Below are 27576 nucleotides of genomic sequence, written 5' to 3'. Positions count from 1 at the left end.
CTCAACTGTGCCATCTGTAAAACAGAGCTGTAAGTAACAAATGAGGCCATGTCTGTGCAGAGCTTGGGGCAGGAAGGCTTAGGGGATGGTGCTGAGGTTGCTACTACTGGGAAGAGCATACAGCCTCTGACACATTTTAAGAAGAAGCATGAAAAGACCTGAAGACCTGACTTATGTTGGTTTTTGTTTTGCTTTTTTTTTTTTTTTTTTTTGAGACAGTCTTGCTCTGTCACCCAGGCTCGAGTGCAGTGGGGTGATCTCAGCCCACCGCAACCTCCGCCTCCTGGGTTCAAGCAATTCTCCTGCCTCAGCCTCCTGAATAGCTGGGACTACAGGCACCTGCCACCATGCCCGGCTAATTTTTGGGAGGTATTTTTAGTAGAAATGGGCAGGCTGGTCTCAAAATTCCTGGCCTCAAGTGATTCGCCCATCTTGGCCTCCCAAAGCGCTGGGATTATAGGCGTGAGCCACTGTGCTCGGATCTGAGTTATGCTTTTAGGTTTATGTTGTTTTATTTGAGACAGAGTCTCAGTCTGTTTCCCAGGCTGGAATGCAGTGGTGTAATCACAGCTCACTATAGCCTAGACCCCCTGGGCTGAAGCGATCCTCCCACCTCAGCTTCCTGGGTAGCTGAGACTACAGGTGCATGCCACTGTACCCAGTTATTTTTTTATTTTTATTTTTTGTAGAGACAGGGTCTTATGTTGCCCGGGCTGCTCTCAAACTCAAGGGCTCAAGCAATCCTCCCGCCTCAGCCTCCCAAAGTGCTGGGATTACAGGCACGAGCCACCACTCTGGCCAAGGTTTTTGTTTTTAACAACCTTCAGAAAACACAGCAGAATAAGTTATGTTTCTAAAAGGTCACTTTGGCTGCTGTGGGGAGTAGAGCCTATAAAAGGATAAGACTGTTCAGGAAAAAAGTAAATCATCCAACAGTTGTTTATAGAATGATTCATCACAAAAAAAACTCAGGCAAATGAACGGAAGAATGAACAAGTAATTGAAATACAATTACATCCTCCTTCAGGAAAACACCAGGAGCAACAGCCCTCAGTCTGCTAGAATACAATACCTGCAGGAAAACACCAGTAGAAACAGCCCCCAGTCTGCTAGAACACAACATTTCTCAAAGATCCAATTTCCTCTGCATGTTAACCATTTGCATTTTTGTAAGGCACAGTCATTCTTGATGTCAGCAGACGTTTTAATTAAATAAAGAAGGAAGGACAAATAAATACAGACTCATGAGAGGTCCTGACAATCTGGAGTCCAGGATGGACTTGCCTAGGCACAGGGGAAGGAGGCGAGGGCGGCAAGGATGGGGCACGGCGGGAGGAGAGGGTCAAGGCCCAGGTACCTGCGTTGGCCTTAAGGTCCTCAGGGGTCACCATCACAACAAACCGGATGGCCCGCTCGTTGCGGAACATCTCATAGGCCCACCTGCGGATGGAGCGCATGCACTTCACGGCGGCGATCCCGTTGTTGGCAATAAGCACCTGCACGGGAAGACAAGGAAGGAGCTGAAGATGCACATCTACCTGTGCTGGGGGCCACGTGCTACCCCGAGTCCACCTCACAGCTGCAGAGCCTCCTGCAGCCCCTGCGACACAGCATTCCTCTTGGTATTTCTATGCATTTCCATGGCACACATCCCAGCACAGAGCAGGAGCTCAAATTCTGCCAGCCACATGAATGGATCATCAAATAGATGGATGAATGGATGGATGGATGGATGGATAGATGAATGGATGGGTGTTTGGATGAAATACATAGATATATATTTTTTTATTTTATATATTTATTTTTTTTGAGACAGAGTCTTGCTCTGTCACCCAGGCTGGAGTGTAGTGGTGCAATCACAGCTTACTGCAACTTCAACCTTCCAGGTTCAAGTGATCCTCCCACCTCAGCCTCCTGAGTAGCTGGGACTACAAGTGTACACCACCACATCCTGCTCATTTTTTTTATGTTTTTGCAAAGACAGGATTTTGTCATGTTGCCCAGGCTGGTCCTGAACTTGAACACAAACCCAGGCTGGGCTCAAATGATGTGCCCACCTCATCCACCCAAAGTTCTGGAATTACAGGCATGAGCCACTGTGCCAGGCCCAGTGAATGATTTTTTTATTCCTTTGGTGTAATCGTGATCACCCTTAACACTTTTTGATGTTTTACAGTACAATGTGTTTTACCTGCCTTATTTCATTTCATCCTCACATCAGCCTTTTGAAAGAGCTTTCACTATTATTTCTATTTGGGGGTTAAACTATTAAAACTCAGAGGAGCTCATGCACCCGCCCCAGGTCACACAGCAGAGTGAGGACTTGAACTTTCCACAGTCTGACCTGTTCTCTGAACTGCCCTCATGGCTGTCTGTGCATTCTAAAGGCTAAAGGTCTTAGATGTGGTAAGGAGGAACAGTGGTCAATGCTGGTTGTCCGCAACCGCAGAGAGCAACAGAAAGAGTCCTGGTTTCAATTCCCAGTTGCGTCATGAACTTGCTGTGTGGCCTTGAGAACACCCCTTCCCTCTCTGAGCTTTATGTCCACATGAAGAGGTATAACTGGCCATGTCTTTAAAAAATAAAGCCAAAGTTCTAGGTTTTTGTTGTTTTCTTTTGTTTTGTTTTTTTGAGACAGGGTCTCTGATATGCCTTGGCTGTGTCCCCACCCAAATCTCATCTTGAATTGTAGTTCCCATAATCCCCACGTGTCATGGGAGGGACCCGGTGGGGGGTAATTGAATCATGGGGGCGGTTACTCCCATGCTGCTGCTCTCCTGATAATGAGTGAGATCTGATGGTTTTATAAGGGGCTTTCCCTCTTTTGCACAGTACTGCTCCTTGCTGCCACCTTGTGAAGAAGGATGTGTTTGCTTCTCCTTCCACCATGACTATAAGTTTCCTGAGGCCACCCCACCCATGCAGAACTGTGAGTCAATTAAACCTCTTTCCTTTATAAATTACCAGTCTCGGGTATGTCTTTATTAGCAGTGTGAGAGCAAACTAACACAGTCTCTGTCATCCAGGCTGTAGTGCAATCATAGTTCACTGCAGCCTCAACCCCTCAAGTTCATCTTGCCTCAGCCTCCTGAGTAGCTGGGACTAAAGGCATGCACCAGCACACTCAGCTAATTTTTTTATTTTTTTTAGAGATGGGGTCTTGCTATGTTGCCCAGGCTGGTCTCAAACTCTTGGACTCAATCAATCCTCCTACCTTGCCCCCACAAAGTGCTGGAATTACAGATGTGAGCCACCATGTCCAGCCCCTAGTTTTCTTGTTTAAAAAAAAAAATTAGGCATATGGCTTCAAAGCTTGACTTACATAGCAATTTCATCATTTTAAGGCCTCCTTCATTGCTGTCTAATCTTCAAGACGTTCCTGAAGGGTAAGTCTCATTAGAGAGTTGGGATGTGATCACCTCTGTTTTACAGAAGGGGAAACTGAACTCAGATCTCACAGCCCATGAGTGGCAGCACTAGAATTTGACCTCAGGGTTTCTGGTTCAGGTGAAATGTTCTTCTACCCTGTCAAAAAATGCCTCTTGGGAAGACATGATGAAATGGCTGGGCTCTGGCTTTCTCAGTCGATTATCAAAGCAAGGCTTGGTCAACAGAGAAGGACTTCGATGATCCCAGAATTACACAGTTTCCCTTGGCCCCATACGTTCTAGTGCAACAAATGTGGGAGCCCCATCGGGGAGAGGCTGCTGCGGGCCAGCTTGCGGCTCTAATCCCCACAGCAGCAGCTTTCCCAAAAGGAGTGTACAAGAGAAGGCAAGCCAAGGTCAACTCCTAAGCCAGAAAGTACAACAGCACTGGGCTGAGCCCTTCTGTGGCCGCCCGAGCCTCTCTGGGCTCCTGAGAATTCCACACTAGCCACCAACTGTGCTGAGTGCAAAACAGTCTCCTGGCGAGTGTGACAAAAATGCAGCTTCTGGATCTCCGCCCAGGAGAGTTTAAATCCAAGGGTCTGGAGCAGGGTGGAAGAATCTGTATTTTCAACCATCAAGACTATTGGCAAAGGCCAGGCGTGGCACGGTGGCTATGCTTGTAATCCCAAGACTTTAGGAGGCCAAAGAAGGAAGATCACTTGAGCTCAGGAGTGCAAGACCAGCCTGGGCAACATAATGAGACCCCTATCTCTAGAAAAATAAAAAACAAAACTAGCCAGGCATAGTGGTGCACACCTATAATCCCAGCTGCTCAGGAGGCTGAGGCAGGAGGATCACTCGAGCCCAGGAGGTTGAGGCTGTAGCAAACTATGATTGTGCCACTGCACTTCAGCCTGGGCAACAGAGTGACACCCTATCTCTATAAAAATGAAAACTTAAAAAAATAAAATAAAAAACGACCAGTGGCAGCCAGGTTTTGGAACCTGCATCCTGCATGAGTCTCTACCACTCAATACTACACTTAGTGTGCTGGGTTGAGGGTGTGAGCTCTGGAGCCCAGCTCTGACACTGGGCAAGCAATCTTCCCTCTCTAAGCCTCGGTTTCCTCATCTGTAAAACAATACCCACTGACCAGGCTGAGGGAATGGCTAAATAAGATGCAATGGTGTAAAGCAGGGGACAGGATGCCTACCCCAGCACAGGCCCTCAATTGATGGCAGCTGTCACTGAGATTGGTATTATTATTATGACCCTGTTCTCCAGTAAAATGGAAAAGAACAAGGTCTTAGAGCCAAACTGGCCTGGGTTCAAATCCCAGCTCCACCTCCTACTAATTACCTAATCTTGGACAACTAACATCAAATCTCTGAATACTAGTTTCTCCACGAATACAATGGCGATCATCAAACAGTATGGATGACCCAGGGCCTTGTGCAGATGGTATAGGAGACAATGTGAAAAGCCTTCAGAACTGGCAAATCTCAGCTACTTCCCTTCCCTTACTGCCATTCTAGTCAGTCTGTCTCCTCTCCTCGAAGCAGCTACAAACCTCAGGAATGCACAGCTGGACTTATGCTTCCCATTCAGTAGAAAGTGGCCCCATTCCCAAAAGCACCCAGAGTCCTTTGCAGGAGCTTCCTGACCACGCCCAGAGGTCTCAGTCTCCCCATCTGTGAATGGGAGCGATGCACCTGTTGCATTGGGCTGTTGCGAGGGTAAAAAGCTCATGAAGTCAAGCACCCAGCACTGGGTGTCACAAGAGTGTGGCCCTCAACCCCCCCACCCCCTCTCTGCAGCAGGCAGAGATTCAGATTGATTCAGATTGAGCCTGAACCTGAATCTCCCACCTCCAGCTGAGAGGAGGGGCCCCTGCACCCCAACCGGACCCTACCCAGAGTGCCGAGACCCGTCTGTACCTTCTCGATGACACGATCCCCGCCAAAGCGTGTGACAAACTCAGCGGGAGAAGCCACTGTAAAGTCTCTGTGCAGGTCCAGCTTCTTGTGTTCCCGTCCCCTCTTCACCAGGTGGAGTCCCGACATGCTCGGCCTGCAGAGTAAGAATGAGGGGCAGACGTGCATGACGGAAGAAGCCCGGGACTCAGAGCTCAGCACCTATAAAGCCAGTGGAGCAGAGAAGCCGAAGTGCACCAGAGCCCCTCTGCTTTGCACTTGCTCTCCAGAGCCCCTGAAGCAATTTACAAGGAGGCTCAAGGGCAGGAAGCACCTTCTTTTTTTTTTTTTTTTGAGACAGGATCTCATTCTGTCACCCAGGCTGGTATGCAGTGGTGTAATCGTGGCTCACTGCAGCCTCGACCTCCTTGGGTAGCAGGGATCACAGAGGTGCACCACCAAGCCCAGCCAATTTTTTTTTTTTTTTTTTTTTTTTTTTTGAGACAGAGTCTCACTCTGTCGCCCAGGCTGGAGTGCAGTGGCTGGATCTCAGCTCACTGCAAGCTCCACCTCCTGGGTTTACGCCATTCTCCTGCCTCAGCCTCCCGAGTAGCTGGGACTACAGGCGCCCGCCACCTCGCCCGGCCAGTTTTTTGTATTTTTTAGTAGAGACGGGGTTTCACTGTGTTAGCCAGGGTGGTTTCGATCTCCTGACCTTGTGATCCGCCCGTCTCGGCCTCCCTAAGTGCTGGGACTACAGGTTTGAGCCACTGCGCCTGGCCACCTAGCCAATTTTTAAACATTTTTGTAGAGATGGGGTCTCACTGTGTTGCCCAGGCTGGTCCAAACTCCTGAAGTCAAGTGACATCAAAGCCTTTCAAAGCATTGCTATTACAGGCATGAACCACTGTACCCAACTGAAAGCACCATAAGAGGCCAGCTAAGGCCAGCACATGAACTAGAAGCAGCAGTTTCTTCTACCTGTCCCAGGGTGGATGTTTAGATTTTAAATCCTAAGTTAATTTTGACTTTACATGCCCATCATTTAGGAACCCAAATAATACTAAAAAACTTCTAACAAGGGTGAGAGTTTTATGATCAGGGAAGAAGTCCACACATTCTAATCGTTCAGACTTGTTACACAGTATTAATATATTTCATGTACTTTTCTACATTTGTATTTCAGAAGTTTTTTAATTTTATTTTTTGTAGAGACAGGGGTCTCACTTTGTTGCCCAGGCTGGTCTTGAAATCCTGGCTTCAAGCAATCCTCCCACCTCGGCCTTCCAAAACACTGGGATTATAAGGCATGAGCCACAATGTCCAGCCCACAAAATTTCTTTAGAAAACTGAAAACAATTTTTTAAATGTTTAACAACAAAACAGGTTTCCTGCCCTGTCCCTCCACACCAGAGGAAATTGATGCTGATTTTTTCTAGCAATTACACATCTCCATAGTCCTAAACAACATGTGTATACAATCTTGTGAGTCATCCATGTCAGACAGCATCTATGGCCTTCCCATCCTGAGAGATGTGAATTTAGTTCTCTCACAAGGCCACCCCATCAGCTCCCCTCCACCAGCTGGTCAATACCATAGAAGTCCACTGTAATTTGGCAAACCGGGTACTCAATGTTTTACTAGTTTGTGATCATTATTCACATATGAAGTTTGTGATCATTATTCACATACGAGAGCTGCAGTGTACCAGATTTTAGTTCCTTTTTGCCTTTTCCTGGAGTTAATGATTTTTTTCCTTTACTTAGTGTTCCTTGCACCTGTTGCTAAATCACCCCACTCCTCCTAATAGATTCCCAGTACACATAAGATAATTGATCAGGCCACATGAGGTGGCTCATACCTGTAATCCCAGCACTTTGGGAGGCCAAGCCAGGAGGACTGCTTGAGCCCAGGAATTCAAGACCAGCCTGGGCAACATAGCAAGACCCCATCTCACTAAAAATAATAATAATAAATAATTGATCAGTTCTGTTTTTTTTTTTCCACTGGTGACATCTCTCCTGGAGGCCTCTGTTCTCCTTCCAAAGGTACTTGGCTGTCCTCTAGGCCCCTACACCATCATCGCTTTGGGGCTTCCCTTTGCTGACATCCCTAGAATTCCCTTTGCCTTTCCTTGTGGTTGGATTCCTAAGTTGGGAGATTGGGTGGCTCTCTTTCTTGGTAGACTCCCTTGTTTCACTGGGGCATATCCTCCAGTAGTTTCATCCACTTAACAAGATGGTAAAATAGCAGGGTGCATGACAAGATGCCCTCAATTACCCTGCCCTGTTCCTGACTGGGCTTCCTCATCACCATCACCCTGGAGATTCCCTTGAGTCTATGTTGAATCCCCTGTTCCCTGTCTCCTGTGTGTTGCTCTTCCTTGGTTTACCCTCTGGTTTCAGTGGAAGACATCCTCAAGTAGCTTTCTAAGAAAGGCTATTCAGGGCCAGGCATGGTGGCTCACACCTGTAATCCCAGCACTTTGGAAAGCCAAGGAGGGAGAATTGCTTGAACCCAGGAGGCGGAGGTTGCCGTGAGCCGAGACTGCGCCACCGCACTCCAGACTGGGCAACAGGGTCAGACTCCATCTCAAAAAAAAAAAAATTTAAATTAGCCAGGCATATTGCCTGGCACCTGCCTGTAGTCCTAGCTACTCAGGAGGCTAAGGTAGGAGGATTGCTTGAGCCCAGGAGGTCAAGGCTGCAGTGAGCTAGGATTACACCATTGCACTTCAGCCTTTCTCCTGCCCTCACATTCAGCCTTACTGCTTGGCTGTGTACGAAATGCTAGGGAGGGTCAGGCGTGGTGGCTCATGCCTGTAATCCTAGCACTTTGGGAGGCTGAGGTGGGTAGATCACTTGAGGTCAGGAGTTTGAGACCAGCCCGGCCAAAATGGTGAACCTCATCTCTACTAAAAATACAAAAGTTAGCCAGGCATGGTGGCGTGCACCTGTAATTCTAGCTACTTGGGAGACTGAGGCAGAAGAATCGCTTGAACCCGTGGGATGGAGGTTGCAGTGGGCTGAGATCACGCCACTGGACTCCAGCCTGGGCGACAGAGCGAGACTCTATCCCAAAGAAAAAGAAATTCCAGGAAGGAAAACCTTCTTCAGAGTTTTAGAAGCCTTGTGCCATTGTGTTGTGGCTTCTAGAGGCTGCTAGAACGAGAGTAATTCTGATCCCTGATTCTTTGTAGGTGACCTGTTTTTTCATATCCAGATGCTTATAGGAACGCCCCTCCGTCCCCAGAACTCTACGATTTCACAGTGATGGGTTCAGGTGTGTGTCTGCTTCCACCAATGAGGCTGCACATCTCTCAGGCCCTCTCAATCTGGAAACTCCCATCCTGGGAATTTGTCTTCAAATACTTCTCTGATGGGATGAACATGGTGGCTCATGCCTGTGATCCCTACTTTTGGAGGCTGAAGTGGGAAGATCACTTAAGGTCAGAAGTTAGAGACCAGCTTGGCCAACATGGTGAAACCCCATCTCTACTGAAAATACAAACATTAGCCGGGCATGGTGGTCTGTGTCTGTAATCCCAGCTACTCGGGAGGCTGAAGCAGGAAAATCACTTGAACCCAGTAGGCGGATGTTGTAGTGAGCCAAGATTGCGCCACTGCACTCCAGCCTGGGCAATAGAGCAAGACTCCATCTCAAAAAACAACAACAACGAAAAGAAACAAATACATCCTTGCTGATGTCCTTACCTCTTTTTTTCTCTATTTTTTCCCAAAGTCCTATATTTGGATGTTGAAATTCCTATACTGGCCTACTGGTTTATGTATTTTTCCCCTCTCCTATTCGCTCTCTTCTTCTACTCACTGGTTGATTTTCTCAGCCTCATCTTCTAAACATTCAGTGGAGTTCTTCATTTCTGCTATCATGTTTTTGATGTCTACGAACTTGTTTTTGGCCTGCAAATGTTCCCTTTGTTATAGCATCCTCTTCCTATGAGTGCAACATCCTGTCTGACCTCAACGAGGATATTAATGAGAGCTTTTTAAGCTTCTCTTCTCCAGCGTAGTTTCTGTTTCTTCCAAGCTTCCTGCGTCTGCTGGTTTGGACCTTGACTCATATATAAGAAACTGGACCTCAGGGCCGGGCGCGGTGGCTCACGCCTGTAATCTCAGCACTTTGGGAGGCCAAGGCAGGTGAATCACCTGAGTTCAGGAGTTCAAGACCAGCCTGGTCAACATGGTGAAACCCCACCTCTACTAAAAATACAAAAAATTAGCCGGGTTTGGTGGTGCGCACCTGTAATCCCCCCTACTCGGGAGGCTGAGGCAGAAGAATTGTTTGAGCCTGGGAGGCGGGGGTTGCAGTGAGCCGCGATGGTGCCAATACACTTCAGCCTGGGCAACAAGAGCAAAACTCTGTCTCAAAAAAAAGAAAAAGAAACTGGACCCAAATGTCAGGGAAGTTTTGGTTCCAACCTTGTGACTATGAGTGAGAACAGAATTTCTAAGACTGTGGTGGACCTGGTTGACCCTGTGCTCAATGTAGGGTGAGGTAGGAGGGGCTGTGTGCTGGGGATCCCCTGAGTCAGTATCTTCAGTGTCTTTCTCTCTCTCTCTCTCTCTCTCTCTCTCTCTCTCTCTCTCGCCAGATTCCCCAGGGAGAAGTTTTCCAGTCTTCTGCCTGGACAGTAAAGGTCAGCCTGGAGCCCCGAGGGGAAGGGGGAAGTTCTAAGCATTCAGTACCTATTCGGACCCTTATCTTCCTATTTGGGATATAGGCCCCATGCCCTCAACTGTGCCTGTCGATCCCCTCTCCCAAGACACTCTATATGTCCCTTTGAACTGCTGCCTTCTGTTGGGGTTGAAGTGGACAGCCCCCGCCACAGGAGACAGGGGAGGGGACCTGGGAGTCTTCCACCCAGTCCTTCTCATTTTGGTACCCTCCTTACCCCTCAGCTCCAGGGGCATCCCTTGCTGCCAGACACCATGCCTTTTGGGGGTTCTATGGTACATATGGCCAGGGGTCCCCAACTTTCCTCACTGCTCCATTAGGACTCAGCCTTAAGCCAGTGACCACTCATTCATCTACTTTCTAGCTTCTAAAAGGTTAATGCTACGCTGGGCATGGTGACTCACGCCTGTAATCCCAGCACTTTGGGAGGCGAAGATGGGCGGATCACTTGAGGGCAAGAGTTTGAGACCAGTCTGGTCAACATGGTGAAACCCCATTCACATTTAAAAAATACAAGTAGCTGGGCATGGTGGCACACGCCTGTAGTCCCAGCTACTGGGAAGGCTAAGGCACAAAAATCACTTGAACCCAGGAGGTGGAGGTTGCAGTGAGCCAAGATCACATCACTGCACTCCAGACTGGGCAACGGAGTGAAACTCTACCTTAAAAAAAAAAGAGAGAAGAACTTTATTTATTTACAAAAAAAGAGATGCAACCCAAGGAACATCATTTACAGACAGACCCCTGATCTGGGGGAAAAAATGCTGAAGTATTAACAGCCGCTACCTCTTTGCTATGTTTTACAAAATGTTCTGCAATGATGTGTTATTTTCAATAAGAATAAAGCTATTTATTTTGTAACAGGAACACTCAAAGCCACAGCCACTCCAGTGCCCCTTTGGCAAAACACTCACTTTCCCATATGTAAAATGGGGATAATAACACATACTTCATTCATAAGTCAATATATAGAAATAAAGGTTAAATAAGGTTCTGAGGATTAAATACATCAAGACCTAGTAAGTAAAAGGCAGTGTTGGTGCAGAGTAAGTGCTATATTACACTCAGTGCAGTGATGCAGAGATGCAGCTGATCTCCTAACCTAACCGGGAAGAGCAGCAGGCCACTCGTCTGCTCAGGTTCCATGAAGCCCAAGGCCTGCTCCCGACCCACCCACTCTCCCCATTCTTTTTTGTATAAATTCAGCGGGTACAGTGTTGTTTTGTTACATGGATATATTATGTAGTGATGAAGTGTGGACTTGTAGTGTAACCATCACTCAAATAGTACACCTTGTGTCTAATAGGTAGTATTTCATCCCACTCTCCTCCCATCCTTCCAAGTCTCCAGTGTCTATTATTCCATACTCTACATCCATGTGGAAACACTATCTTGCTCCCACAGTGAGAATATGTGGTATTTGACTTTCTGACTTATTTCATTTAAGATGATGGCCTCGGCTGGGTGCGGGAGCTCACACCTATAATCCCAGCACTTTGGGAGGCCGAGGTGGGTGGATTGCTTGAGCCCAGGAGTTCGAGACCAGCTTGGGTAACATGGCAAAATTCCATCTGTACCAAAAAATACAAAAATTAGGCAGTCTCATAATCCAGTCTCAAAAGAAATTAATTTAAAATAAATTAAATAATTAAATAATTAATTAAATAATTTTTAAAAAATAGCTTCCAGTTGCATCCATGTTGCTGCAAAAGACATGTCATTCTTTTTGGGGGCACACTAGTATTCCCTGGTGTGTGTATATATGTGTACATGTATACACATATACGTACATATCTATATATACTCACACATAGATACATGTATATATGTACATATATGTACACTTACCCATATATGTGTATACACATTATATATAATACATAGATACATGTACATATATACATGTGTATATATATACACACACACCATACACACACACAAGAGAATACTACTGAGCCATAAACAAATTTTTATATATATATATATACACCAAATTTTCTTTAGTCATCTGTTGATGGACACTTAGGTTGATTCCGTATCTTTGCTACTGTGAATAGTGCTGTGAATAGTACAGGTGTCTTTTTGATATAATTATTTATTTATTTTTTTTTTTTTGAGACTGAGTCTCACTGTGTCGCCCAGGCTGGAGTGCAGTAGCACGATCTCAGCCCACCGCAACTTCCACCTCCCAGGTTCAAGCAATTTGCCTCCCTCAGCCTCCCGAGCAACTAGGGTTACAGGTGCCCACCACCATGTCCGGCTAATGTTTGTATCTTACATGTCAGCCAGAGTGGTCTTGAACTCCTGACCTCAAGTGATCCACCTGCCTCAGCCTACCAAAGTGCTGGGATTACAGGCGTGAGCCACCACAACTGGACTCCATGCTAATTTTACTTATTGTTTTCAACCAGTCATGTTAAGATCCTCCCAATGAAAAGAAAATCTGACCGAGCAATTTCTTTTCCTTCGTGTACCTACCAAGTAGTGGGATTGCTGGAGAGATTGACAGATCTATTTTTAGTTCCTTGAGAACTCTCCAAACTGCTTTCCACAGAGGTTGTACTAACTGACATTCCCACCCACAGCCGCACCCCTCATTCTGTCCACAACATTCCCTGACTGGCTGGCTTGATCCTTCAGCTTCAGAAAGTCTGAGACCTCTCATGTCTACACACACAAACATTAAAACTCCAGCAATTTGACCTAAAGCACAACAAAAAAAAACTTCATTTTGTGGCCTAAGGGGAAAAAAAACCATTCTTGGCCACCATGTTGATTTCAAAACTGGTGACAGAGCCCCTCCATCAGGCAGGTCACGAGCCCATTACCGCAGGCTAGGCAAGCGAACACACAAAGCTGCCGGACTGGCCTTGCTTCAGGCCCAATCTCCAGGCAAGTGGCTATTTTAATTCTTTTTGATAAAGCTGGAAGCCAACCAACATTGGCTCTAGAGGGCTGACCTTCAGCCAGCATTTGCTCCCACTGAAGGAGGATCATCTGAAGTGCCATTGTCCAGTGAGAAGTCCTGTCCTTACACAGCTGGGCAAGGGTGAGAGCTGAAATGTTTCAAGGTGACTTTATAAATGACTTGAGGTACAACCAACAGCAGAGGTGTCAGCCAAACACCAAATACAGTCAGCTGCCGGAGCACAAGACCAGGCAGAATAGTATCGGGAATGGAGGAAATAAACATTCTCGGTTGCCCACTATGGACTGGGCACAGGGGGCTTCTCTGTGAATCTCCACAGCCCTGTATGGAGGAGGCTGTCATCTCCAGGTTCATGATGAGGAAACCGAGGTTCAGAGAGGACCATTTACCTCCAGTTACATAGCTGGCAAGTGGCAGAGCCCCGTTCCTAATCCAACTCTAGCTGACCTCAGAATCTAACTCTAGGCAGAAAGACAGTCTGAGATAAATGGAAGCCCCTCTATTAATTGGACTTTTAAAACATGCATTATACATATGGCCTCCTATATTGCCTCTCAAATAAGAGACAAACATGGATAATGCTGAGTTGTTTTTTGTTTGTTTATTTGTTTTTGAGACAGAGTCTAGCTGTGTCACCCAGGCTGGAGTGAAGTGGCACCATTGCGCCTCAATGCAACCTCTGCCTCCCAGATTCAAGCGATTCTCTTGCCTCAGCCTCCCAAGTAGCTGGGACTACAGGTGCCCGCCACCATGCCTGGCTAATTTTTGTATGTTTAGTAGAAACGGGGTTTCACTATGTTGGCCAGGCTGGTCTCGAACTCCTGACCTCAGGTGATCTGCCCACCTTGGCCTCCCAAAGTTCTGGGATTACCGGGGTAAGCCACCACGCCTGGCCCTGAGTTCTTAACTGGGGGAAATTTTGCTCCCCGGGGAGCAAAACCTGGAGACACCTTTGGTTGTTACAACTTGGGGGATGTGCTACTGGCATCTAGTGGGTGGAGACCAGGGATGCTGCTCAACACCCTAAAATGCACAGGATAGCCCCCTACAAGGAACTGGACAGCCCCAAGTGTCAAAAGAGCTGCAGTTTAGAAACTCTGGTAGACTGCGACCATCCTCCTAGGCTTTGAAGCTGGAATCTACCGCTTATAACATGTGTAATTTTGAGAAAGTTACTTCAATACTCCGTGCCTCAGTTTCCTCACATGATGGAATTAACAGTCTGTCCCTGGGCCTAGCCAAAGTAAACAGCTTGTAACACTTTAGCTACCATGTGCCTCTGCAGCATAGCATTACAGAAGCCCAGGTTGGGCCACCAGGCTAGGGCCCCAGCATTAACCAGACCTTCAATTCCTTCCCCTCTCTCTTCTTCTATAAAATAGAGATGGTAATGGCTACCCGCACTGCTGAGAGCTGATTCTGAGCCAGGCAATGCTGTAATTACGACTACTTCCAAACAAGAAAGCAAGAAAGAACACTGTGTAGCCCAGTAAAGGCTGATATCGTTCAAACAGCACAAAACCACACTCTCCAGAAATGGACCCTTGGAAATTTCTCAAGCCACCTACCCCATCAGTACCCCTGGGATGTCTACCTTGGCTAGGCCAGGGATGGGTGGGCAAACTAGGACCCATGGGCCAAATCCACTCGGCCACCTGTTTTTGTATCTCCCACAAGCTAAGAGTGGTTTTAACTTTTTAAATTGTTTTTTGTTTTGTTTTGTTTGTTTGTTTGTTTTGAAAGGAAGTCTCGCTCTGTCTCCCAGGCTGGAGTGCAGCAGCACGATCTCAGCTCAGTGCTACTTCCGCCTCCCAGGTTCAAGTGATTCTCCTGCCTCAGCCTCCCGAGTAGCTGGGACTACAGGTGTGCGCCACCATGCTCATTTTTTTGTATTTTTATTAGAGACAGGTTGTAATTTTATTACCATGTTGGCGAGGCTGTTCTTGAACTCCTGATCTCAGGGCGATCCGCCCACCTTGGCCTCCCAAAGAGCTGGGACCACAGGCGTGAGCCACCACACCCAGCCTTAAATTGTTTTTTATAGAGACATGGTGTCCCTCTGTTGCCAGGGCTACAGTACGGTGGCGCAAAAATAGTTCACTGCAGCCTCAAACTCCTGGGCTCAAGTGATCCTCCCACCTCAGCCTCCTGAGTAGCTGGGACTGCAGGTGTGCACCACCATGCCCACCTAATTGTTTTATTTTTGTAGAGACGGGGTTTCATCATGTTTCCCAGACTGGTCTCAAACTCCTCAAGCAACCCTCCTGTCTTGGCCTCCTAAAGTGCTGGGACTATAGACATAAGTCACCGTGCCTAGGCAACATTTTTAAATCATCAAAAAAAAAAAAAAAGAAAAGAAAAGAAATCAAAAGAATCCTGTTTCGTGACACATAAAAATTATATGAACTTTGAATTTCCCCATCCATAAATAATAACCGATTGAAACACAGCCAGGCCTGTTCCATTACATAACTATGGCTTCTGGTGCAGGAAGCAGCAGAGCTGAGTAGTTATAACAGAGACCACATGGCCACAAAGCCAAAACTATTTACTGTCTGACCGTTTACAACAGCAGTCTGCTGACCCCGGGCTAGGCACGAGTTTTCGACCCTGACATGATGAACTTTATCAGATTCCGATGCTGGGGTCCCACCAGCATCTCTAGTGGGTAGAGGTGGGGTACCTGGCATCTAGATTTTTCAAAATCCCCCCACCAGGAAATTCTAACATGTAGCCAAGAACGAAAACCCCTTATAGGTCTACAGCCAATATTTGCATGCAGGCAGCTGGCCTTTCAGAGCAGAATTGCATGGCAGTGAAATGGGACTCATTAAAAAACCAATTCTGCCTCCTCATCCCCAACTTTATTTCAAGCCCTTCTGCACTCTGATCCACACTCATTTCTCTATTCTCTGAACTGTGACCCCGTTCTCATGCCATGGAAAATCAGTCATCATTTGTGACCTCACCTACTTAGGAGTTCTGGCTTCTTAGATGGCCCAAGCCTTCAGGACAAGATCCCAAATGTCTCCCAACTCCAGAGGGCTCTTTTGTAACTGAACTCTGTGTTACTTATTAGTTTGCATCAATGTTTATGCTGACTCAGGGCAGTACTCAAGATCAGCAACTTCCACACAGAGTCTCAACGAACCAAGAAAGAGCTGGGCATGGTGGTTCATGCCTGTAATCCCAGCACTTTGGGATTTGTGAGGATTGCTTAGCTCAAGAGTTCAAGACCAGCCTGGGAAACATGGTGAAACCCTGTCTCTCTAAAAAATACAAAAGTTAGCTGGGTGTGGTGGCGCATGCCTGCGGTCCCGCTACTTAGAAGGCTGAGGTGGGAGGACTGCTTGAGCCCAGAGGCTGAAGCTGTAATGAGCCGTGATCATGCCACTGTATTCCAGTCTGGGCAACAGAGCAAGACACTGTCTCTAGTAATAATAACAACAATAACAATAATAATAATAATAATGAACTCCAGAGAGGCCTATGAGGGCTAGTCGCTTGGACGGATGGGGAAACTGAAGTTCCAAGGCTTGATGGTACCTGCTCCAGAAGATCACACAGCTTGGTGGCAAAGCTGGATCATCCAAATCCATCTTTTTAGCCACTCTAAGCTAAGAGAGGAACGACGCAGTCCCCCAACAAAGTATGTCCATATTATTATAAATAGGGTGACCCCATGTCCTGGACTTGCTGGGACAATTCCAAATTCCTGTGAGGTTTTTTGTTTGTTTGTTTTTTTCATTAAAGTGGTTTGAGAAAGGGTACAACAGCCTCCACTGAGTGCCCCACAGTGGCATTTTGAAGATGGCATGAGACCACACCTACAAAGTACTGGCACACTTAAAGCACCCCATGAATGGTAGTGGCTATTACTGTTGTACCCATCAGCTTTGAATTGGAGTTACTGAGAAGACATCTGCCTTCCCCAATGGAACCCAAGTTCCTGGAGGGCGGAGGTCATGGTTTCCAAACATTTTTGTGACCCTTCCTGCTACCAGATGCAGGCCTTATGCATGGGAGGTATGCATGAATGTTTATGGACCACGTAAACATATCCTAAGAAAATAAAGGATGGAGGCAGAGATTCAGCTACGAGGGTATTCCTCACTGTGCTGTTGATAATAGCAAAAAAAATAAATAAATAAAAGGAGAAACAGCCTGAATATCCACTACTTATAGGGGATTACTCATACTTTTTTCTAAGAGACAGGGTCTTGCTCTGTTGCCCAGGCTGGAGTGCAGTAGCACAATCATTGCTCACTACAGCCTTGATCTCCCAGGCTCAAGCAATCCTCTTCCCTTAGTCTTTCGAGTAGCTGAAACTACAGACATGCATCACCATCCTCAGCTAATTTTCTTTTTTTTTTTTAGTAGAGATGGGGGTCTCATATGTTGCCCAAACTGGTCTCGAACTCCCTAGTTCAAGCAATCCTCCTGCCTTGGCCTCCCAAAGTGCTGGGATTACAGGCATGAGCCACCACACTTGACCACACTTTTTTTCAGAGATGGGGTCTTGCTATGTTGCCCAGGCTAGAGTGCAATGGCTATTCACAGGAACGATCATAGCACACTGCAGCCTCCAACTCCTAGGCAAAAGCATCCTCCCTCCTCAGCCTCCTGAGTATTTGGGACTACAGGCTTGCACCACCCTGCCTGGCCAGGACTATTCATACATTTTAAGGCGCACCCATTTAAAGGAACACTATGGATCCAGTAAAAGTGTGTTGTAGGCAGGGATTGGCAAACATTGTCTGTCAAGGGTCAGAGAGTAAATACTTTAGATCTGGTCAGTCTCTGTCCCACCACTCAAATCCTCCAGTGAGGCACAAAAGCAGCCATAAACTAGGCATAAATAATAAATCAATGAGCTTGGCTGCATTCCAATAAAACTTTATTTGTAGACACTGAAATTTGAATTTCATGTAATTTTCACGTGTCACAAAACAATCTTCTTCTTTTGACTTTTTTTTCAATAACTTAAACATGAAAAAACCATTCTCTGCTTGCAGGCCATAACAAAACAGGCAGCAGGTCATAGTTTGCCAAGCCCTGTGTTAGAAAAATACTTAATGTTGAATGAAAAAGTGAGTTACAGAATGTTCTGCATGATTCAAGTTTATAAGTTAAAACATATCTGCACAGGAAAAAAAAGCTGAAGAACATACAACTGTTAACAAACATCACAGGGGTGGAATTACGGGTGATTTTGTTCCTCTTTTTTGCTTATCTATAATTTTCTGAATTGTCAACCACAGACAATCACTTTGGTAATTTTTTTTAAGTGCAATAAAATGAAGACAAAAAAGAAAAGAAACAAAACCAAGTAGGTAGAGCTACAAAGCACTCAGGTACTGAGATGCCTACGCTAATCTGCTCAGAAAATGACCCTAAATGAGATGCCTGCTCAAGTTCGTGTCGATTCGCCCGGGCTTCAGCTTCAAAAAGACCGCCTTCCACAACCATCAGCCTTCTGGAGGCCAAGGAAAGAAAGCGGGTAAGGGGTGACCCTGTCCATGAGCTGATCTTTAGGTACCTGTGTGCTCCGAAGCACCCTCCTCCAAGCAACGTCATCCCCAAGTCCAGCCTCCTTCCTCCCCTCCCGCCAAGGCCAGCTGGAGTTTCCAAGGCAGGCACCATCTCCCCAGCAGCCAACTCAAGCCCGTGTTTCTTTGGATAGGGGTGGGGGTAAAGGGGGTGGTGCTAAGAGGACATACAGCTTGACTTCAAGGAGAGGGAAGACTGCATAAGTTTGTAAAAGATCATGGTCATTCCAATTGCAGGCTTACTTACTTTACTTCGCGATCAGGGAAACAGACCTTGCACTTGGCAGGACTCATGTTGACCACCCCGCCAGCCAATCCCACCGGGCTCCCGCAGGGGTGCAGAGCATGCACCCCTTAACCGCCTGAAGCCGGCCCGAGGCCCAGGACCCAGCAGGACAGCCAGTTCGCGACCCGGAGGCCGAGATGCGGTCCTAGAGCGCCGCGGGCGGAGTTCTGCTGCAGCCGGCGGGCACCCAACTTCGCGCTGCGCTTGCTCCATCCCGAAATGCGCCGTGCGCGCCAGAGTCCCGGGCCTACGCGCCCGCCCAGGCCCCGCCCCCACACCGACCCCGCCCCAGGAAGGCCCCTCCTTCCGGACAGAGCCCCGCCCCCGGGCCGGCCTATCTCCGACCAGCCGCTGACCTTGGGCAGCCTAAGTGAGCTGCGGAGATATTTTTTTTAAAGTCTCTCTTCTGCTTTGCTCCCCAGCTCCTCGACTGCAGAAGAGTTCTAGGGTGGCACACCCCTACATATTGGCGGCAATTGATATGCTTGAATACACACACGATAGGGAAGCGGTGGAAAATATGGGAAATTTAAAATGTGAGTCAGAGGTCGCCACTGTGCCCGTTTAAAGTCCCTGTTGTCAAGTCGACTTTTATTTTCCAAATTCCTGGTTTCTCTCATCTTTTCACCTCCACTCCCAGGGACAGGTGGCCGCGCGATCACCCAGTGTGCTTCTAGCACGCAGTTTCCACCACTTGGGTCCGCTACTAAAGCGAGTGCCTCCAGGACAGGGAAGACCCCAGCAGCCCGGTGGCGAAATAAACTGGTAAGACTAACATTTACTAAGTGCTCCTTTGTTCCTCTGTGTCACTTAATCCTCATGGCAATCTTATTGTTTTTATCCCCATAATACAGATAAGGAAACTGAGGCCCAGAGATGCATGTTATCTGAAGTGCCAGAGCCCAGGGTCTTGAACTCAAACTGATTCCAGTTAGAATAAATGAATGAGGCCGGGCCTGGTAGCTCATGCCTGTAATCCCAGAACTTTGGGAGGCTGAGGCAGGCAGATTACTTGAGATCAGGAGTTTGAGACCAGCCTGGCCAACATGGTGACACCCTGTCTCTACTAATAATACAAACATTAGCCGGGCATGGTGGTGCACACCTGTAGTCCCAGCTACTCAAGAGGCTGAGGAGAATCACTTAAACCCAGGAGGCGGAGGTTGAAGTGAGCCCAGATGGCGGTACTGCATTCCAGCCTGCGTGACAGAGTGAGACTCCATCTCAAAAAATAAAAAATAAACGAATGAATGCTTCTTCAAGTAATATTATAATAAATACAAAGAACCAAAACACTACCTAGAAGTCATCGCAATAATAATAAAGGTAGCCTACTTTCATAGCAAACAAACCAAAAATAATGTAAATGCCGGCCAGTAAATTCTCTTCCGGGTAATCACTCTGTGGTTCTCCCAGTGTACACGTTAATTAAATTTGTGTGCCTTTTCTCCAACTAATCTGCCTTTTACAAGTTAATTTTTCAGTGAAACTTCAGAGGGCAAAGCAGAAGTTTTTCCCTTGGTCCATACAATCATTATGCATTCTATGCATGTAACAAAATTTTACATGTATCCTATAAATGTGTAAAAATATAATGTATCAGAATTATAAAAACAGGCCGGGCACGGTGGCTCATGCCTGTAATCCAAGCATTTTGGGAGGCCGAGGTGGGCAGATCACTTGAGGTCAGGAGTTCAAGACCAGCTTGGCCAATATGGTGAAACTCCATCTCTACTAAAACTACAAAAATTAGCTGGGTGTGGTGGCGAGGTGGCCTGAACTCCCAGCTACTCCGGAGGCTGCGGCAGGAGAATCACCTGAACCCAAGAGGCAGAGGTTTCAGTGAGCTGAGATCAGGCCACTGCATTCCAGCCTCGGCAACATTGCAAGACTGTCTCAAAACAAACACACAAACAAAAACATAAGAACAAATTTTAAAATACAATTAAATTCACTTCACAGGCAGGCCATGTGCAGTGGCTCATGCCTATAATCCCAGCACTTTGGGAGGCCAAGGCAGGCAGATCACTTGACGCCAGCAGTTCAAGACCAACCTGGCCGACCTAGTGAAACCCCATCTCTACTAAAAATATAAAAATTAGCCTCCAAGGTGATATATACCTATAATTCCAGCTACTCAGGAGGCTGAGGCGGGAGGATTACCTGAGCCCAGGTAGCCAAGGCTGCAGTGAGCCATGATCTCGCTGCACTCCAGCCTGGGCAATAGAGTGAGACCCTTTCTCAAAAAAAAAGAAAAGAAAAGAAAAGGCACAGGCAGGGCCACACTTCCAGGGGGTACCAAGTACTTGGCCAGAACATAAACACCCTTGGCCCTTGTTTAAGCAGCCATGCCTGACAGCAGTGGATAGCTACGCTCTAACCATATATTAAATAACATTTCAACAACAGGTTTAAGAAAAAAAAAACAGATAAACAAAATTCTCAGTTCTTCAAGTTTCTGGGAAGGTGTTCACAGCCTTGTTTTCACCTCCTCCAAAAAAGTAACCCACTATATCCCGATTTTTAGAGTTTCAAACCAAAACCAACAAGTGTTTGCCCCCCTAATGTCCCCAGTGTAAATGTAACCACCTCAAAATAGGGAAAGCAATGAAAATCAAGAAATGAAGCTATTTCAAAATACCCCAACCCTACCCAAAGTCAGTTAGGATCATGCAGAAGAGAACGGCTTGCCAGCATACTTGTATTGCTCTAGATTTTTATTCTCTATTGCAAAAACCCCGACACTACTTAAACACTGTATAGATATTCTTACTTCTCTGCTAATACAGCCTGAAAGACAGCCTCACGCATCTCACTATGACCCAGGGTCTCAAATAAGGGATTTCACTTAGATGGGTGGGCTCGTCATTTCATCATAGTGATCATGACCTTGCATTTTTCTCTAATTGCATTATTAGGGAATAGAAGATGGAAAGAAATGAATAATATTCAGTTGGTACAAAACTAATTGCAGTTTCTGCCATCCATTAAAAGGGATTGCGAAAGCCACGATTACTTTTGCACCAACCTAATATCCACCTCCAAGCACACCACCACCTTTATACAAACATCCGTAGTTGTGCTTTTTGATGAAACAGTTCAAGCATGGCAGTAGTTGCTGTCTCATGCATTAAGCCCTTCCTCTCAGACTTCCTAGAGGCTCAATTTTACTTGCTGGTATTGCAGAGGGAAAACCCAGGTCAATGAACAATACACACACAAAATCAACAAGAAAATCCGTATGCACATGACCAACAGCATGGTGGAAAGACCGTGCCATCTATGGGCTTGAATTTATCCTTCCCCTCACGGATGGCCTTAAGTAAATCCCTTCTCTCCACTTCCTCATCTATAAAATTATCCACATATAATTTGCCTTCATTTTTGCAGAAAAGCAAAATGAAATAATCCCTTTCAATATATGGGTGGGGGAACTGTTACATTAAGTATAGACCAGAAGTGAATGATTTTTCTAAAAAAGGGCAGTGATGCTTAAGGGGGAGGGGAATGTATGAATGGTTAGTTGCTCTGTACCTTGTATTAACTTAATACAAGAACAACTCAAAGACAGGGATCCTCTTTCCCCCAAGCTCCTAGAAAACATTTTAGGAGGCCGGGCGCAGTGGCTCACGCCTGTAATCCCAGCCCTTTGGGAGGCCAAGGAGGGCAGATCACGAGGTCAGGAGTTCAAGACCAGCCTGGACAACATGGTGAAACCCTGTCTGTATTAAAAATACAAAAATTAGCTGGGCATGGTGGTGCGTGCCTATAATCCCAGCTACTCAGGAGGCTGAGGCAGGAGAATTGCTTGAACCGGGATCCGCGAGGCGGAGGTTGCAGTGAACTGAGATTGCATCACTGTACTCCAGCCTGAGCTACAGAGCGAAACTCCATCTCAAAAAAAAAAGAAAAAGAAAAAGAAAAGAAAAGAAAAAGAAAACATTTTAGGAGCTAAAGAGACTTGAAAAGAGAGTTTCTGCCAGCCCCTTCCTAAGTCAATAAATGAATAAATTAAACATTATGGAAAGATCCTTGGCATTTCACTCAGGGGCACATAAAAATATTTATAGACAATTTAGTTTCCTGACTTGCTCCCAGCTTGGAGCTGATAAGAGGTGTGGGCTGGGATGACAAACAAGCAGCTGGGAGGCTGCACTGCAAGCCCACCCAGTCTGCTATCTGGGAAAGTGGAGATGCCAGGTCCCTGGTATCCGCTCCCTTTCCTGGTATTCCTTCACCTACCTTCGCCTGCAGGCCCCGCGCTGCATGTCCAGACCCCATAGAGCGTCATTCGCCTTCCTGGGATCCGAGGTCTGCCTTGCTAAACTGTTCTTACCTCAGTGATCTCAACATGGTCGTAAACGGTGGCAGGAAGGGACGCTTCAGCACTCATCTGCTGTTTTGGACTTTATCCTTTTATCGGGACACTTTACCTGCCTTTTCAATCCTCTTCCTCCTCCGTGGACACAGGTTACTACACCTTCAAGGTGTAAGCCCAGCCAGGGCTTGGGAATAACCATGAGCACAGGCAAGAACTTTGGAGGAAGCCCACCCAACTAATGGCTACTGAACCACCTCTGGGCCATCCACCCCCAGCACTTGCTCCCACTCGATCTCAACAATCTTCTACGATAGGCATTAGTATTATCCTGCCTCAACAGAGCAGGAAATTGCAGCTCAGAGAGGTAATAGGAGAGCTCTGAATCCAGACCTAATTGTGGGTCCTGGGCCCTTATGCCGTGCACTGGATCTAATGACCATGATTGCACCATGGGTGCTGCTTTGAGTGTTGTGCTCACGGCAAGTCAATAAAGCCTGATCCCAACCCTGTGAGGGAGGTAACACTATGACTTCATTTTAGAGGAAACGGAGGCACAGAAAGTCACAGAACTTCCCCCAAGTCACATGATGGCTAGGTGGAGAAGCCAGCATACCAGCCTCCAGCCTCAGCCACCAGCATGTTGTGCTCTTAACTACTCCACAACTCTCTGTAAAAATGGTGGGGAATGCCCTGGCCTGTGGGCTCTCAGACCCCTTGCCCTGGCCTCCCTAAGGACAGAGGCTGTATCTCACCATCTTTGCATCTGCAGTGCCAACTGAGTGCCTGGCACCCAGCAGGGTCGCAATAACTGCTCCTGGGCCAACAAATGGATGGGACAAACCTTGGCTTCCCCACCCACCATTTCATCCCTTAGTGTGTCCTCTCTCTTGCCTAGAACCCAGACCACCTGCGGTCATTTACCAGGGAGAAAATGGTTCTAAATTAACAATTTTTTTAAGAGAGATAGGGTCTTGCTCCTTTGCTCAGGCTGGGGTACATTGGCACAATCATAGCCCACTGAAGCCTCGAACTCCTGGGCTCAAACGATCCTCCTGCTTCAGCCTGCCTGAAATTAACAAACTTTTCCCCCATTTTCCAGCTACTCTCCTTCTCTATCTCCCAGCCTCCTCCCTGCTGTCCATTCCTCCACATATAAAGGAACAAAGCCACCAACTGTTAGAGCCACAAAAAACCTCAGAGTGTCCAGTCTGGCCCCTGAGAAGGTAGATGATGTCCTCAAGCTCATACAACTTAAAGGTTGTCCATAAACTATCAATCTCCCAACCCTTCCCACTAATAGAAAGAACAAGTTAGGAGGAGGCCAGAGGTGCCCATCCTGGAACCCAAGCCTCTTGCCCCCTGGGGGAAGGTTAGGCAGTGACACTAATACCGGCAGTTGGTTGACTGATTTCACATCCACATCTAACGAGGGTCTGGGTTCAAATGGTGCTCTGGGCCTCTGATTATCTTGCTGGGAGGCCTGGAATCTCTCTGGGCTTCAGCTTCCTTTCTAGGAAGTGAGATGATTGGTTTACTCTTTCCCACAATTTTTATACTGTTTTATTATTATTGTTAAAATGCATTATAAAATGATATTTAGAGCAGAAAGTTAGAAAATGTGGAAGAAAATTTAAATCACTCATAATCATACCACATAAACATGATTATTTACTATTTGGAGACACTCTTTACAGTCTAAGACACACACATACAAACACATACATATACACACACATACACACATTTATTAGGCACATTTACTAAGCAGAAGCATTTTTCGTGCTTACTATATGCCAGGAACTGTTCTAAGCATGTTATATATAGTCCATAATCCCTTATCTGAAATTCCCAGGCCTGAAGTGCTTTGGAACTTGGAAATTATTGTTTTTAGGAAAGTTAAACTTTCTGTTTCACATCATCATATTAATATTTCAGCAGCAGAATAAGATAAATACTGACTATAAATAACTTCACATCAATTCAGGACAGGTTTTGCTGCCAAATGAGTTCACCACTAATTTATGAACTTCAGTTTCATAGCTTTAAGTTTCAGGATTCCAGCTGCAATCTCAGCAATCCTGAACCTGTCCCATTCCATTCAGTCCACATGTGCACCCCATAGGGTCATACTAAGTAGGGGTACAAGCTAGGAAGAGGTGGCTTTGAACCTGAGTGTCTTATCATAGGCCCACTATGCACTAACCGCATGCTGTTTGTCTAACAAAATGGGATCACACGGAATAGGGGGTTCTTGTAACCGTGCTCATTTCAGAGCATGTAAGCAGCGATTTTGCCACATCATGTAATGTTCTCATTAGCGCTGTTTCTAAGTGTTGCATAGGAATTCCAACCCTTGGGGACTGTTTCCAAGTCGAAGGAAAGGCCAAGTTCTAATCCCCGCCCTGAGATGAACCCAAAGGGAAAGAGATGGGAGGAGAGATCTTAACGCACAGCACGAGGTCATTGGATCCATATTCTCAGCCAGCCCTTGCCAGCTGGGAGAAAGGACAGAAAGGCTGAGTTTGCATGATCCTATCAGAGACAGAAGAAAAATTTAAAATTGGAGTTTCACCCCAGAACTAGTCTCCAAAGTCACAAGATACATGCAGAAAGAATTTTATGAAAACAAAAATTTACTGCTGCTAAAGAGCAACAACTATAAAATGCCTATTCACCTGTTAATTAATTCATTCATCATTCATTCATTCATCCGTTCATTCATTCATTCCTTCATCCATGCCCACACTCATTCATCACGTGTTTCGCATTCCCCTGTAATGCAGAATTCTGTCTTTGGCAAGCTTGTTGCAGCTCATTTCATTCATGTAGTTAGCAGATATTCACAGCCTACCATGAGCCAGCACCAGCCTAGGCAGTGGGGAAAAACAGAGACCACTATAAATATGGCCCTGCCTTCAAGGAACTTGCTTTCCAGGGTAGGGAGACAGGTAATAACCAAGTAGATCATAAAAAAAATAAAAGACGTAATCTTTTAGGAGCTGATTGTGGAGGCTCACACCTGTAATCCCAGCACTTTGGGAGGCTGAGATGGGTGGATTGCTTGAGCTCAGGAGTTCAAGACCAGCCTAGCCAACATGGTGAAACCCAGTCTCGACTAAAAATACGTTCAAACAAACAAACAAACAAACTATATATATATATATATATAATATATATATATAGCCAGACATGGTGACGCATGCCTGTAGTCCCAGCTTCTCAGGAGGCTAATGTGGGAGGATTGCTTGAGCCTGTGGGGTGGAGGTTGCAGTGAGCTGAGATTGCACCACAGCACTCCAGGCTGGGTGACAGAGTGAGACTGTGTCAAAACAAACAAACAAAAAGGACATAATCTCAAGAAATAATTAAATGTTGCAAAGACAACTAATCAGAGTGATTGATAAAGATACAGAAGGTGGTTGGGGGGTAGATATTTTAAATGTGAGAAGGGGACAGGAAAGGCCCTTTGAGGAAGTGACTGATCGGCAAAGAGCTAGCAGTAGAGGCAGGACTGGCTACAGAATTTGCAGGACCCAGTGCAAAATGAAAACACAGAGCCCCTTGTTGAAAAAATATTGTGAATTTGGGGCTGGGTACAGTGGCCTATGCCTATAATCCCAGTACTTTGGGAGACCGAGGTGGGCAGATTGCTTGAGCTCACAAGTTTCCGACCAGCCTGAGCAAAATGGCAAAACCTCATCTTTACCAAAAATAAAAAAATTAGCCAGCTGTGGTAGCACGTGCCTGTAGTCCTCGCTACTCGGGAGGCTGAGATGGAAGGATTACTTGAGCCCAGGAAGTCAAGGCTACAGTGAGCCATGACCATGCTACTGCACTCCAGCCGGGGTATCAGAGCAAGATCATGTTTAAAAAAACAAAACAAAAAAGAATCTCAAGACGACGACAACAGAGCATCAAAACATGCGCGGGGTCCCTTGAAGCACAGGGCATGCCTGTGAAGTTAGCCCTGGTGGGAGGTCTGGGTTCAGGGGTTGGGAGAAAGAGAGTGTTTCAGTTCAGAGGGAACAGCCAGTGCAAAGCCCCAGAACGAGAACACAATTGTGAGAACTTTGGGATGCTATGGGCACCACAGGAAGGAGAAGGCCCCTTGAAGACTACTTCAGAAAGAGCTTCCTCCCAAACCACAGACTTGACACGAGCATTTTCCATCCGTGCCCTGCCAGTCTCTCAGCTACTGGCCTGGCAGGAAGAGGCGAATATAGGAGGTGGCCTTCCAGGGCAGAGCAGCAGTGAAGTGACTGCCGAAGGAAACTGCAGAGGGCAGAAGCAGATCCACAAATACAAGTCACTTCTTCACTGTGGCTTCCACGTGAGTCAGAACCCTTGAATAGATACCCCTGGCTTCTTCTCCCAGGCCTTAGTTGTTTGTCTTGGAAATGGGGCAAGGACTGGATCCTGTCTGGACTAGCTTAAACCTCTAGCCCCTGCTTCCATTTTGCAGAAACAGGACCTCAAACGGTAAGAAGATTTGCCAGAGGATACAGATTATT

The 27576-nt window shown here is 46.5% G+C and overlaps 1 protein-coding gene and 1 long non-coding RNA gene across 8 annotated transcripts in view; one reads left to right on the top strand and one right to left on the bottom strand.

The window, feature by feature from the left end:
* Nucleotides 1-27576, bottom strand: part of ACACB (acetyl-CoA carboxylase beta) — a 170154-nt gene that overhangs the window by 111425 nt on the left and 31153 nt on the right. For 4 of the 7 annotated variants that reach the window (XM_077954887.1, XM_077954888.1, XM_015152720.3 and 1 more), the window contains 2 exons: nucleotides 5309-5441; nucleotides 1358-1496 (listed from right to left, as the gene is read on the bottom strand). In XM_077954887.1, the coding sequence (XP_077811013.1) occupies nucleotides 1358-1496; nucleotides 5309-5441 (272 nt within the window). Of the gene's footprint in view, nucleotides 1-1357; nucleotides 1497-5308; nucleotides 5442-18705; nucleotides 18968-27576 lie in introns of those variants that run through there. The other 3 variants (XM_015152722.3, XM_077954889.1, XM_077954890.1) reach the window with 1 other exon arrangement.
* On the top strand, nucleotides 19144-19995 carry LOC114670943 (uncharacterized). The gene is made up of 3 exons (XR_003720796.2): nucleotides 19144-19280; nucleotides 19385-19509; nucleotides 19599-19995. It is a non-coding gene; the product is annotated as an uncharacterized LOC114670943 (long non-coding RNA).

Source organism: Macaca mulatta, chromosome 11 (genome assembly GCF_049350105.2).
Source record: "Macaca mulatta isolate MMU2019108-1 chromosome 11, T2T-MMU8v2.0, whole genome shotgun sequence".
Classification (NCBI taxonomy): domain Eukaryota; kingdom Metazoa; phylum Chordata; class Mammalia; order Primates; family Cercopithecidae; genus Macaca; species Macaca mulatta.
The sequence above is the reverse complement of the archived record's forward strand: the minus strand, read 5'-3'. Positions and strand labels throughout refer to the sequence as shown.